At 41.2% G+C, this 13,115-nt stretch overlaps 1 protein-coding gene across 1 annotated transcript in view; it reads right to left on the bottom strand.

Moving 5' to 3' along the window:
- Positions 1-13,115, bottom strand: part of Nsf (N-ethylmaleimide sensitive factor, vesicle fusing ATPase) — a 146,841-nt gene that overhangs the window by 112,948 nt on the left and 20,778 nt on the right. The window contains exons 2-4 of the mRNA XM_059271930.1: positions 10,398-10,483; positions 8,671-8,770; positions 5,982-6,021 (exon numbers count right to left, since the gene is read on the bottom strand). Coding sequence (XP_059127913.1) covers positions 5,982-6,021; positions 8,671-8,770; positions 10,398-10,483 — 226 coding nt within the window. The remainder of the gene's footprint in view (positions 1-5,981; positions 6,022-8,670; positions 8,771-10,397; positions 10,484-13,115) is intronic.

Here is a 13,115-nt window from a genome sequence, read left to right on the forward strand (position 1 = left end):
AATCTAAATAAATCATTTAATCTCTCTGTGCCTTCAGCTGTCACAGCTGTCACCAGGAAGACTGGGTTAGGTAAGTTTTAACAATCAGTAAACTCCAATTCTATTCTAAATTTTTTTTTTTTTTTGATTTTCGAGACAGGGTTTCTCTGTGTAGCTTTGCGCCTTTCCTGGATCTCGCTCTGTAAACCAGGCTGGCCTCGAACTAACAGAGATCCGCCTGGCTCTGCCTCCCGAGTGCTGGGATTAAAGGCGTGCGCCACCACCGCCCGGCTCTATGCTAAATTTACTTCATAGATTATAGCCACTTGAGTTGTATACAAAGACTTTCTGTAATTCTTTGAATGAAATTGCTTGTGTAATTACATTTTTATTATATGTAATTACATACTTTGGCTTGACATCTTAAGTGGGGGCAAATATATTTTAAATAATTTATAAAAAAAAAAAACAGAGCCCCAGTAAGGGCCAGAAAATGTACTAAAGATGGAAGAGTAAATTCAAGTTTCAGCCAAAGTTTTAGAATACTCTCCTGCCTCCAGTTCTGATGTTTTGTTCCCTTGTCACATTTTGTAGCAATAGTAAGTTATAGTTATATGTTGAGTGACTTTTATAACCAAGAGAGATTCACTGCTTTCTATGTAGTAAAATACTTATAGTTTGAAACATTGTGAAAATAAACAAGTAGGTAATTCCATTACAGGCATCTGTCCCAGACACTCTTGAACATTTGTCCACAGAGAGATCTCTAGGGAGACTCAGCTACAGCATGATTTGCAATGGCCAAACACTGAGAAACACTGATCAGTAGGAGAACAAGGAACAAGATGCAGTAAACTCATAACATGGAACAGTGTATAGCAATTTTATTAGAATAAAATCTTGATCTAATTTAATAAAGATAGTCTCTAAAATACATATATGCACTATCTTCAAGTTGAAAAATATGAATATGTATATTAAATGTCATCACTAAACTGTATTTACTAAATACATTTTAATTTAAGGTCATGTTCCTATATAGCAAAAGCCAAGCGGCTACATTTTCCAAGGCTATGGTCAGCACCATGGACAGTGTCCCAGAAGGTCAGCACCATGGCCAGTCCCAAAGATTCAGGTGCCTGAAGGTTTTCAAAAAGGTACGGAATTTTTCAAAAACATTGTAGTAATTAAAGTGACTTTTACAAATGCTGGAGAGATGGTCCAACAGTTAAGAGTACTGGCTGCTTGCAGAGGACCTGCACATGCTGTATCACAGTTGTTTGTAACTCCAGGTTCAGGGAAGTTGAATTAAATTTGATAAAATATGACACTGTCAAACAGAAAGAAGACACATTAGGTGATCCTTCCAGGAAACACTCTCACACTAAAATGACTGATTTACCTATAAAGCCTCACAGCCAGGACTCCCACCCCATAACTCTTGAATCATCTTTCTCCAAAGCACACCTGAATCACCATTGACACTGACGAGCAGTTCCTACCTTTAGGACCACACCATCCACATCAGCCAGACCCCAGTCCATGCTTCACACAGCTGCCCCACCTGCCTTAGTCTGGATCAATCACTTGACTTACTGTTTGACCCATAAAGTCTCCTTGATTCACCTCTCTAAAGATCTGACTCTCAGATGGGTGGTGGTGGCATACACCTTTAATGGCAGCACTTGAAGCAGAGGCAGGTGGATCTCTGTGAGTTGGAGGACAGCCTGGTTTACAAGGGCTGTCTCAAAAAAACCAAAAAGATCTGATTCTAGACAAGAAACCATTTCTTGGTAGAAGGAAACTGTTTTGTAACATACTGTCAGCCATAAAATGTATTTTTAACCCACCAAAGTTTACAATCTACTGTCTTAGTTACTGTTCTATTGCTGTGATAAGGCACCATGGCAAAGACAACCTATAAAAGAAAGCATTTTATTTGGGGGCTCACAGTTCCAAAGAGTTAGAGTCCATGATCATCATAGCAGGGGACATGGCAGCAGGCAGGCAGGCATGGTGCTGGAGCAGTAACAGAGCTTACGTCCTGGTCCATAAACACAAGGCAGAGAGAAAGGTAACTGGGAATGGCATGGGCTTTTAAAACCTCAAAGCTAGCCCCCAGTGACGCACCTTCTCCAACAAGGCCACACCTCTTAATCCTTCTCAAATAGTTCACCAACTGAGGATCAAGCATTCAAATACATGAGCCTATGGGGGCCACTGACATCCAGACTACCACATACACCTTTTCAAACAGAAAACAATTATATTAAATTATATATTTAAATTACATAGTTATATATAACTTCATATTACATTAATTAATCATAATATTAAATTATATAAGATATTATATTAAGTTAAAGGGCTGGAGAGACAGCTCAGAGGTTAAGGCAAATACCTGGGTTTAGTTCCTAGCATCCACACAGGGAAGCTCACAATTGCTTGGAACTCCAGTTCCAAGGGCATCCAATGCCCTTGGCCTCTGAAGGCACCATCATGCATGTAGGTGAACACATACTCACAAAGTCATGCAGACATACACATACACAAAAAATAAGTCTTTTTGAAGTTAAATTTAAAAACATTCTTGTGCTTCTATTTCAACAAATAAATGTAACAAAACTAGAAGCTGGTCCCACATTCAAACGTATCCTCATTATTTCACCAAGTCCTTGCTTTCTCTCTGCTGAACAGGGAACCCTGGCTTCGCGCGCTGACCTACTTCGTTTTGGTGCCAACTCCTCCGCTTTCCCAGCTCGGCGTGATGCTTCAGGTGAAGAGGTGATAGTTAAGGGAATCACTTATGTCAGTGTTTCCCAAAATGTTCCTGAGAAGGACCACTTAAAGGTGACACAGACACGTGAATCCCCCAAGAGCCTGTGAAACTGTTTTTTAAAAAGAAACCTTCCAGGCAATCCTTTTAGGCTAGTCTGGAAGGCACCGACTATGTATTCCTCTCCATCCGATTCTAAACTAAGCCCCTTCATTTCACCCCATTTTCCTCATCTCTCTTATTGATTCCACAATAACTAAAGGTAATCAAAACGCTTACCTTCCCTCCAACTCAGAAAAAAAGGAAGCTGTCGTGTTTCTAGGCAAACATTCCCACTGGGATCCTCCCACAGTCCTTTGCTGTCACTCTGCTGAGAGAGATGACCAGTGTGCTACCACTTAACCAACTCCTCTCAAATGCTATCTTCTTTGATCCACTTTAAAGCTACTAAATCTGAGAATATCCTCAAAAGTGCTGGGCTGACAGATAACAGTGGCCCCATGATAGCAATGAGGAGGACAATCATACCACACACGGTCCCCAGTCACAGAACACCATGAAAACTAAATTACTTGAAAAGAGAGACGAGTATACAGAGCTCCCACTGTGGGAAGAGGGGAGCAGAAAAGGAGAGTGGGAGGGATGACCACAGATAAAACCCAGGCAAAAACATCCCCCCAAAAGATAAATATAGCACCAAGTGACAGTAAAGCAAAGATTGGAATTCAGCTAGGCATGGTGTACATGATTTTAATCCCAGCATTCAGAAGGCAAAAACAAGAGGATCTCTGTGAGTTTGAGGCCAGCCTAGTCTACATAGAGAATTCCAGCCAGCGAGGGCTATATAATGAGACCGTCTCAAGACAGACAGACAGAGAGACAGACAGGGGACTTGGCAGTCTATAGCTCCAGATACAGAGAAATTACTTGAAAGTAAGACTAGAGGTAGCAACATCAATCTTTTTTCCTTTTTTAAAAAATATTTTGGTTTTGAGCCTAGCCTTTAACAGCTGAACCATTTCTCCAGGCTATTGTTTCCTTATTTTAATTTTAATGTGCATATGGGTATTTTGCCTTTATTTATGCCCATGCATCAATGCATACAGGGCCCTTGGGAGCCAGAAGAGGGCATCAGATCCCCTGGGACTGGGATTACAGAGGGTTGTGAGCCTCTGTTTGGGTACTGTGAACTAAACCTGGGTTCTCTGAAAGAGTAGCCTGTGCTCTTAACCACTGAGCCATCTTTCCAGCCCCAACATCAATTACTTGGAAGGATCAGATAAAGAAAGGCTGGTGCTTTGAGAAATGTGGCAGTGGAGAAAAAGGGGCAGTTCAAGGGGCTGGAAAGTTGGCTGAGAGGATAAGAACACTGACTGCTCTTCCAGAGGACCTGGGTTCAATACCCAGCACCCACATGGCAGCTCACGACTGTCTGTAACTCCAGCTCCAGAGGGTCTGACACTCTCACACAGACATACATTCAGGCGAGACACCAGTGTATATAAAATAAAAATAAATACAATCTTTTTTTAAAAAAAGGCAATTAGAAAATAAAATTAAGGATCATATGAAACCAACAGAGAAACAGGCCATGTCAACCAACCTTTCCCTTCCACCTCAAGTTATCCACAGTGAAGATTGTATTTCTCCATAGTAACAGAAAAGAATGTTCCTAGACCAATAATATTAACCATAAACCATGAGAAAGATACTTGCTTGCAAAATCACTATAAAAAGAAAGCAACATATAATAAAACACCACATTTTAATTGTCTTCCCCCAAACATCCATGAAATAGAAAACAAAACAAAACAAAACACACACACACACACACATACACACACACACACACAAAAAAAAACAAAAAACAAAAAAACAAAAAAAAAACCCCACATGTCATAATTTAAATCATCTATCCTTAGACAAATTTTTGGGGTTTTTTGTCATTTGTTTTTGCACGTGTATGTATGTGTGATGTGTGTATATGGTCTGAGCACAGTTGTGTAGGGGGGCACGGGCATGCACATATATGTGAAAACCTACCTTATAGATTTCCACCCTATATAATTGAGGCAGAGTCTTGTTATACCTGGAGCTTACTGATTCTGCCGGTCTAGCCAGCCAGCTCACTCGATTGTCTCCTCCTCCCAAATGCTGGGATTATAAGCAGGCTACCACACCCATCCAACATCTATGTGGGTGCTGGGGATCTGAACTCCTGGTCCTCCTGTGTTCATGAGCACTAACCCATCTTTCCAATCTGTGAGTTTGTTTCTTCTTATTTGCTTTTTATGATCTGGGGACCCAATACAGGGCCACATACACGTACTGCCAGGTGTACCAGTTAGCTGTTGTCAGCCTGACATGACCTACAGTGATCTGGGAGGAGCGACCTCAGTGAGGAAGTGCCTCCATTAGACTGGCCTGTAGGCAAATCTATGGGAAATTTTCTTGCCTAATGATTGACGTGGGAGGGTCCAGCCCACTCTGGGCAGTGCCACCACCAGGCAGATAGTCCTGGATTGTATAAGAAACCAAGCTTAGAGAGCCATGGAGAGCAAGCCTGTAAGCAGTATTCCTTGGTGATCTCTGCTCTGGTTCATGCCTCCAGGTTCCTGCCCTGCTTGACTTTCCGCCCTGGCTCCCGCCAAGGGTGGACTGTGATAGCAACATGTAAGCCAAACAAACCCTTCCCTCCCCAAGTTGCTTTTGGTCATCTTTATTGCAGCAATAGAGGGCAAGTCACTACATGAGGCACCCACTGAGCTCCACCAGCCTCCTCACAGCTAAGTCAGGAGACTAAAACCGAGAACAGACGTAAGTATGAGGAAGGCAATGAAATCCCTCACGAGAGAGTAAGTTCAAATGAACTGACTAAGGTTCTGTGAATGAAGACAGGAAAAGTAAGATTTTTTTTAAAGATAAAAATGATCAGGGGCCAGGGAGACAGCTCAGCTGGTAAAACGCCTGCCCTATAAGCACGAGGGCCCGAGCGCTAGCTCTAGGAACCAGGTGGAAAGCTGACGAACTGTAAGATCGTAGGACACACTTTATTGAGAGAAAAGAAGGGCTGGGGGCAGCACGCCTTTGCTCTGTTTACACAGCTGTCACTGGTACTCTGACGGCATGAATGGTTAAGGCCCAATAATCACTAACTATACAGATCTTAACAACTGTGAGAAAAATACGGAAACCCAGCTTTAGATAGCTAAAAAATACCACCTACCTTCTATTTCCTGCCCAATAGAAAGTCCAGCCCATTTTCGCTATAAAATAAATGAGAGAGGAAAAAAAAACAAGTTAAAATCAAGTCAATCAGAATCAGAGAAATAAAGAAAAGATGAATAGGCATGAATTTCAGGAAGACGCTGGAAAGCCCAGACACAGTGTGTTGTTACGTGCTGAACTGTAACCCCACACCCCAAATACCAGTCTTTAGCCCCCAGGACCCGTGGGTCCCACTGTATTTAGAATTAGGGACTTTGCAGACTGCATGAGGATAAGCCCCGAGCCAACATGACTAGGGACACGAGGAGAATGTCTGTGACGACAGAGGTAGAAACTGAAGTGGAGCCAGTCAGGGGCTGCCAACACCACCACCGGCTGGGCTCTGTCAGCCTTCCCGAGCCCTCAGAGGCGGCTTGCCTCTGTGATACCTTTTCAAGTTCCTAGCTTTCAGGACTACTGGAGAATCATATTTTTTCATTTTTATCTATTTTTGTTTTCTTTTTAACAATTTCTATATTGTTTAAATTTTCTATTATTTTAAGCTAACCAAATTGTGGTTCCTTTTTTAACAGATAGTCCAAAAATGAATGTATATTAGACCTTATAGACATTTTCGAAGCTCGACTTTTTTGTTTTGGGGATTTGGTTTTTATTGTTGTTGATGTTGTTTGAGACAGGGTTCCTGCTGTGGATATTGCTCTGTATAAATAAAATGCTGATTGGCCAGTAGTCAGGCAGGAAGTATAGGCAGGACAAGGAGAGAAGAGAATTCTGGGAACAGGAAGGCTGAGTCAGAGAGACGCTGCCAGCCGCTGCCATGAAAATTGAGATGTAAGGTACCAGGTAAGCCACGAGCAACATGGCAAAGTATAGACTAATAGAAATGGGTTAATTTAAGATGTAAGAACTAGATAGCTAGAAGCCTGAGCCATTAGGCCAAACAGTTTAAATAACATAAGCGTCTGTGTGTTTATTTTATAAGTGGGCTTGGCGGAAGCTGGAGAGAAGCTCTCCAGCTACAGGTTCCAACAGTCTGGAACTTGGAATCCTTCTTAGTGTGTGCCACTGTGTGCCAGCATGCGTGGTGTGCCCGGAGTGCCCCTCTAGAGCAAAGCTGGCCGGTGTGGAAAGCTTTGTACAACGTAACATACCTCACCGTCTTCACTCTGGCAGCTGTTCTGTATTAAGTGCATGGCTGCCGATAGTTTTGTATGACTTGTTAGAATACCATAAATACAAATTTAATTCATGAAATTAAACAAAAACTAGTCAGATGATCCACACTGAAACTTAAGCTGGGACTCAAACCATGATCTGGTCAGGACGACCCTGTGCAGTCTGCTCAAAAAATTTTCAGGCACCTAAAGCTCCTCAGTCTTGACTACACTGGCAAGAGGCAGGACAGAATGCAGGCAGGTGGGAATTCAAGGGCTACCTTGACACAGATTTAAAATCAGCTATTACTGAGAACATTCCATAGACTGCTGAGAAAAAGAACTTGATGTAGTGGGTAGCTGTTCTAGCTATGACCTTGAAGTACATGCCCCTGGGGTGTGGCCGCTCAGGACCCTTAAGACCTGGGATGCACGTACACATCACTCTCTTCGCTCCCTCGTGGTTTTGGATGCTGGAGACAAACCGGGAGAAAGAACAATGTAGGACTGTGCCTAAGTCTTCCAGGACCCTGCAATAATTCCTCTGTTCTGTATCATGAGTTTCCCTTCTCTAACAAATTCCTTTGCCCATTAAGCAGACTCAGTGGACTGCTAGCAATATCTTTACTCAATAACTTCCGGCTGAAAACTCAGCTTGCCTACTCGTGTGACCCCAGTGGATTCTGGGGCAGATGGTTAAAAAGGTGCTACACCATGAATATGTGTGGTGAATGCTCCCCTTTCAACTTCTTTCCCACAAGTCACATTCCTTCCTCTGTCCCACATCCCCTAAAATTCCCTCCGTAAAACGCCACCTTCTATCTGGCCAAGATGACACTTAATGATGCTAGTTAAACCTGACTGTGGATTCCTCACACTCTGCCCACTGTTACACGCACCATCTTCCCAGCTCTAGAGAAGCCCAGAAAGTTAGGTAGTAATCTAAACAACTACTCTTTGCAGGCTAGGTCTGACACTACAGCATTATAAAACCTCTGTCGGGGGCTGGAGAGATGGTTCAGCAGCTAAGACCACTGTCTGCTCCTCCAGAGGACGGAGTTCAATTCCCAGCACCCACACGGAGGCTCACAACTGTCTGGAACTCCAGTTCCAGGGGATCAGACACCTTCATACCAATGCACATAAGATAAAGTTAAATAAATTCTTATAAAAGCTCTATTATTAGATGTTAATTTATAAAAAAAAGTGTTATTTTCTGTTACCCTGGGATTCAGCATCAAAAGAACACCACACCTTTTCCAAGAGCTAACTGATATTACTTCAGACATGAACTTGAGACCCAGGACCCACATGATAGAGTAACTCCTACCAGTTCTTGTTCTCTGACCTCCACTGTGGCACGTGCGCCCTCCCCCGAAACAAAATAAATAAACACTTTTTCAAAGAAGAATGTATCTTTAAACTATGTTACATCTAGGTGTTTTTCTTCAGTATGAGTCAATACAGTTACTTAGAATGAATGGACTCTGCTGCAACTTTCAGGCTATAAGAAAACACATTGTCATTTGTTACCTGAGGCAAGCTGAATGCAATGCTTCCTGGAACCACTGATGGGTGAGTCCTCAGTGTAAATATGTATTTGTGATTGGGAGATGTCCTCACGATCACATGCCTAAAAGACAAGAGCACAATCAGGACTCCAAATCAATAAGAACATGTCTTCTACATGTGTTCTTCCCATACACAGGTAGAAACATGGCATCACATGAGCGTGCTGATAGAAAACCACAAACTTAGTTGCCAGAAATTATAACTCAAAATGTCTTCTAGACATAAAGACACCTTGGCCTATACAAATCCAACTTTGTGACGTTTCCACTTTACAGGGAACTGAAGCAGCGATTCAGAGTCCTTGTTAGTAAGTAAAAGAAAGATGAATTTCCTTTCCTGAGAGTAATTTCACATATCCCAATAAAATAAATGTAGGAGAACCAAAGGTAGATGAGCTAGGATATAGATGGTACAGCTGTTAGTTTTTAAGGTTGTTTATTAAATCTTTCATCAGACTCTCAAAGCTTGAACATTTATGATAGCAATACATAAAATAGCTATTAAAATGAAAATTTCCTCAAATACATCAACTTTCATACAGATGTCAAAATTTCAAAGAACTCTGGACCAATTCATAAGTCATCAGACATTATCCACAACATACATATTACATAATGATAATTAGTTTCCCCAGGAAACTAATGAGTCCTTTGAGATAGACTCTTCAAATTTGGTTATGGGCCAGCACTATCTTTTGTATATAAAGGACGGTGGGGATGGGGAACAGCTGCAGAAGAACCTACACACGCCAGGCACACACCATGCCACGTGTCACCACCCAACCCACTATCTTTCAACAAGTAGCTTTTTTACAATGTTATACTTTTCAATGTTATAGTTAGTATTTGCATATACTGCTTTGCTGCTAAAACACAAGCCCTTTATATCTACTATATTTTAAGTGGAAAGTTTATGTGAAAGAATTCCATAAAACTCTCTCATTGGTCACTGACACTTCAGTCCATTTGTTGAAAATCTTATCTTCAGTTTGGCATCAGAGAATGTTTGATATCATCTCCTGCTCATGCTGTGGCTAATTCCATAAGACCCCAGAGAGAGCCTTTTGATGGAGATGGTACTGAACTTACCAAGAGCCTTTGGAAGGTCAGTAGGAGATGTGAATCAGTTAGGATAAATTATGATAAAAAATTCCTTTAAAGATTTGAGGGTTTTGTAAATCTTCACCTTTTACACCTCTTCCATGATCACAGTAACAATGATCACACTAGTGGAAATTATGGAGGACCTGCTAACACGCTGGGCACCGGTGTAAATGTTATAGTGGAGTAAGTTATTCCTACAACTCCCCCATTTTATAGATCAGGACACAGGAACACAAAGGTGGCAAATGCCTTATCTGTGGTCACCAGTTTGTGACTGTCAGAACGAGGACCAAACTTGAACAATGTGACTTCAGAGCAAGATGACTACCAACCACGCTATGTGATCCCTGTACCAAGTGTGTCTATGCTAAGAAAATCAGCTTCTAAAGAGGTTCTATGTAGTATGTATACTGTATCAAGGCTTGACATAGTAATGACTGAATTATATAACTCTCATCTCCATTTTCCAACTCAGCAAGAGTAGTAAAAAAAGGTAATTTCCCAAAGTTTCCCTACAATGAGTCTTTGGAAGTTTGTGTAACAAATCTTAGCAAGTTCAAAGAATCAAGTCATATGGCTACTCACTGGCCAGACTGGTAATCCTTCTCATTCACAACCGCACAGTTACTTAAAGACAGTTCATCAGTAGGGCATCTCGCAGCTTGCATACTCTGTAAGATCAGAAACACAAGATTAAGTCATGTTTTCTAACCTGAAAGAACATGGCATGCCTCCTGCTCTTTACTCTCCATCACCATAAGCGCTGCAGTAAGCATTCCTCTGTTCTGACTCCTGCTTTTCTTCCTCCTGGGTAGCAGCAAGCCCTTCATTTGGGAAGCTGCCCATCTCTTATTTCCTGTGGCTTGTGTGACTGCAGATACACACACACGCCTATCTTCTCTCCCCCATGGCACTAGAAGAAAGCACTCTTCCTTGACACACTACTACATGAAGACTTTCCACTTTAAATGACAACAGTGTCCTGGAGAAAGCATAGGCCACAGACGAGGTATACACACTTGGAAACACAGACCCGACAACCGAGTCAAAGACTATTGCATAGAACCAATACATTCTTTTTTTGCTCAAGCTTATTTGAATTGATTTTCTATCTCTTTCGTAGAAAAGAATCACGACTGGTAAAATGAAATAAAGTCAGGTAGTAAATTTGATAAAAGGCGTCATGAAAAGCATCTTTTTATAAGAGATCCCAAGTGGCTATGAATTGTATTTCCTATAGATGAAAGAAAATCATCTTCCAGCCTGAAGCAGGAAGATTACTGCAAATTTGAGGCTAGCCTGGACTACAAAGCAAGACCCTGTCTCGAAAGAGAAAACAAAACAAAAACAAAACCACACACATAAAAAAAAAACCTTCCAAACATTTCTCAACAAAATAATTATAAGATGTACCCACAAAGAAAAACAGCAACAATGGCCTTTTTAGTCAATACCTACTAGCCAAATAATCTTCTAAATAATGATTTTTGTTTTCCTAGAAGAGACACAAAGTCCTGAAGTGCAGAAAAACACTGCAGTTACTGCCTTATTCACAGGTTGGTCAGAACCAAAGAGGCGTGCAGGATGTCGTTGAGATCAATTTTATGTAAACAAGGTCTTTACAACATTGAATCTCTCCTACACTCCACATGGACAGAGAAAGTAGCTATCAAAAGATTTCCTTTTTAAAAACTATTTTATAGTTTGTGTGACATATGCCATGTGTTGTGGGTACCTAAGGGGGCCAGGACAGAGTGTCAGATCCCCTGTAGCTGGAGTCAGGGTCAGTTGTGAGCCACCCAGTGTGGGTGCTGGGAACTAGACTGGTCCTGTCAAGATCAGCAAGAGCTCACAACTACCAAGCTATTGCTCCAGCCTGTCTTGTCTTTTCTTTCCTTTTTAAAGATCATACAGGGATTACTGGTAATTACAAAATACTTGAAAGAGCTTAAGGTGTTGGTGCACATCAGTAACGGCAGCTGTCTTGAGGCTAAGGCAGGAAGACCACAGCTTCCAGGCCAGCCTGGACATCACAGTTGAGTTCCAGGCAGCCTAAAGCACAGTGGGACCTCGTCTCAAACACAAAACAAAACAAAAAGGGTTTCAAAACAGAAACGAGTTACGTAATTTTTTTATAAAAAAATGAGTGTTTCAAACATGGTAACTATTTCTAAAGAGAGTACAGTAGCACATTACCAAAAAGATACTATATAGACAAAAACTTGCCCTGCACCTCCCCATAAAATAAAAATGTTTTCCAAAATGGAAAAAAAGACATTGTTCTAATGCAGATTGCATTTCAAAAGTGGATATCTGCAAATGGTGCTATTGCTAAGTGTACTATTGAAAAGAGCATCTTCAGAATGAACCGTGAAGGCACTGGCTGCCAAAGCTTGGCAACCTGAGTTTGATCCCTTGGACCTGCACAGGAAGAAGAGAACGGACTCCTGAAATTATCCTCGACCTCCACGCCTGTGAATACATCCAACCTAAAAACAAACTCCAAACTCATGTGTGTATGTTTTAAAGCCAGGAACAGAGCAGAGCAGAATAGCTTCTAAGACAATCATCCACCTGGCGGCTTTCAGGGGGGTTTCTGAACACATTTATTAGCACTATGAAAAGTGTAATGCATTTTGATTAATTTGCAGAAAAACAAGTAGACAGATGGAAATGTACGAGCCACATTTCAGGAAAACATTTCCATAAATGGTGATTAGTTTGATTTAAAAAAAAAAAAAAAACACAGACTATTATAATTTCAAAAGTGCAGCCAAATTCCCTTACTTTGATCTAGGCTTTGATTGCCGCTAAAATGGAGTGTCAAAATAAGCTAAATTTAGGAACAGGCCTTTGAACAGATGTATTGAAAAACACTTAAGCAAGATCTTAAAGAACAGCCAGATGGTGGTAATGCCCTTCTTCAATCCAGCACTCGGAGGCAGAGGCAGGATCTCTGTGAGTTCGAGGCCAGTCTGGTCTACAAATCGAGTTCCAGGACAGCCAGAGCTGTTACACAGAGAAACTCTGTCTCAAAACAAAACAAAACAAAACAAAACAAACAAACAAACAAAAGATTTCAAAGAACAATGACTCACCATTTTATGGGTTACTAGTAAAGTAAAAATATGAGATTATACATTTGATCGTTAGCTTGCTTATTCTTTTCTATATGTTTCACTATGTATATAAAATCTTAGTACATCATCAGTGAATACACAATATGGACATACTGGAGTTATATAAACACCTTTTATGCATGGGATTCATGACCAAATGTTTGGAAATCACTGATTTCCCATG

This window comes from Peromyscus eremicus, chromosome 8a (assembly GCF_949786415.1).
Source record: "Peromyscus eremicus chromosome 8a, PerEre_H2_v1, whole genome shotgun sequence".
Classification (NCBI taxonomy): Eukaryota; Metazoa; Chordata; class Mammalia; order Rodentia; family Cricetidae; genus Peromyscus; species Peromyscus eremicus.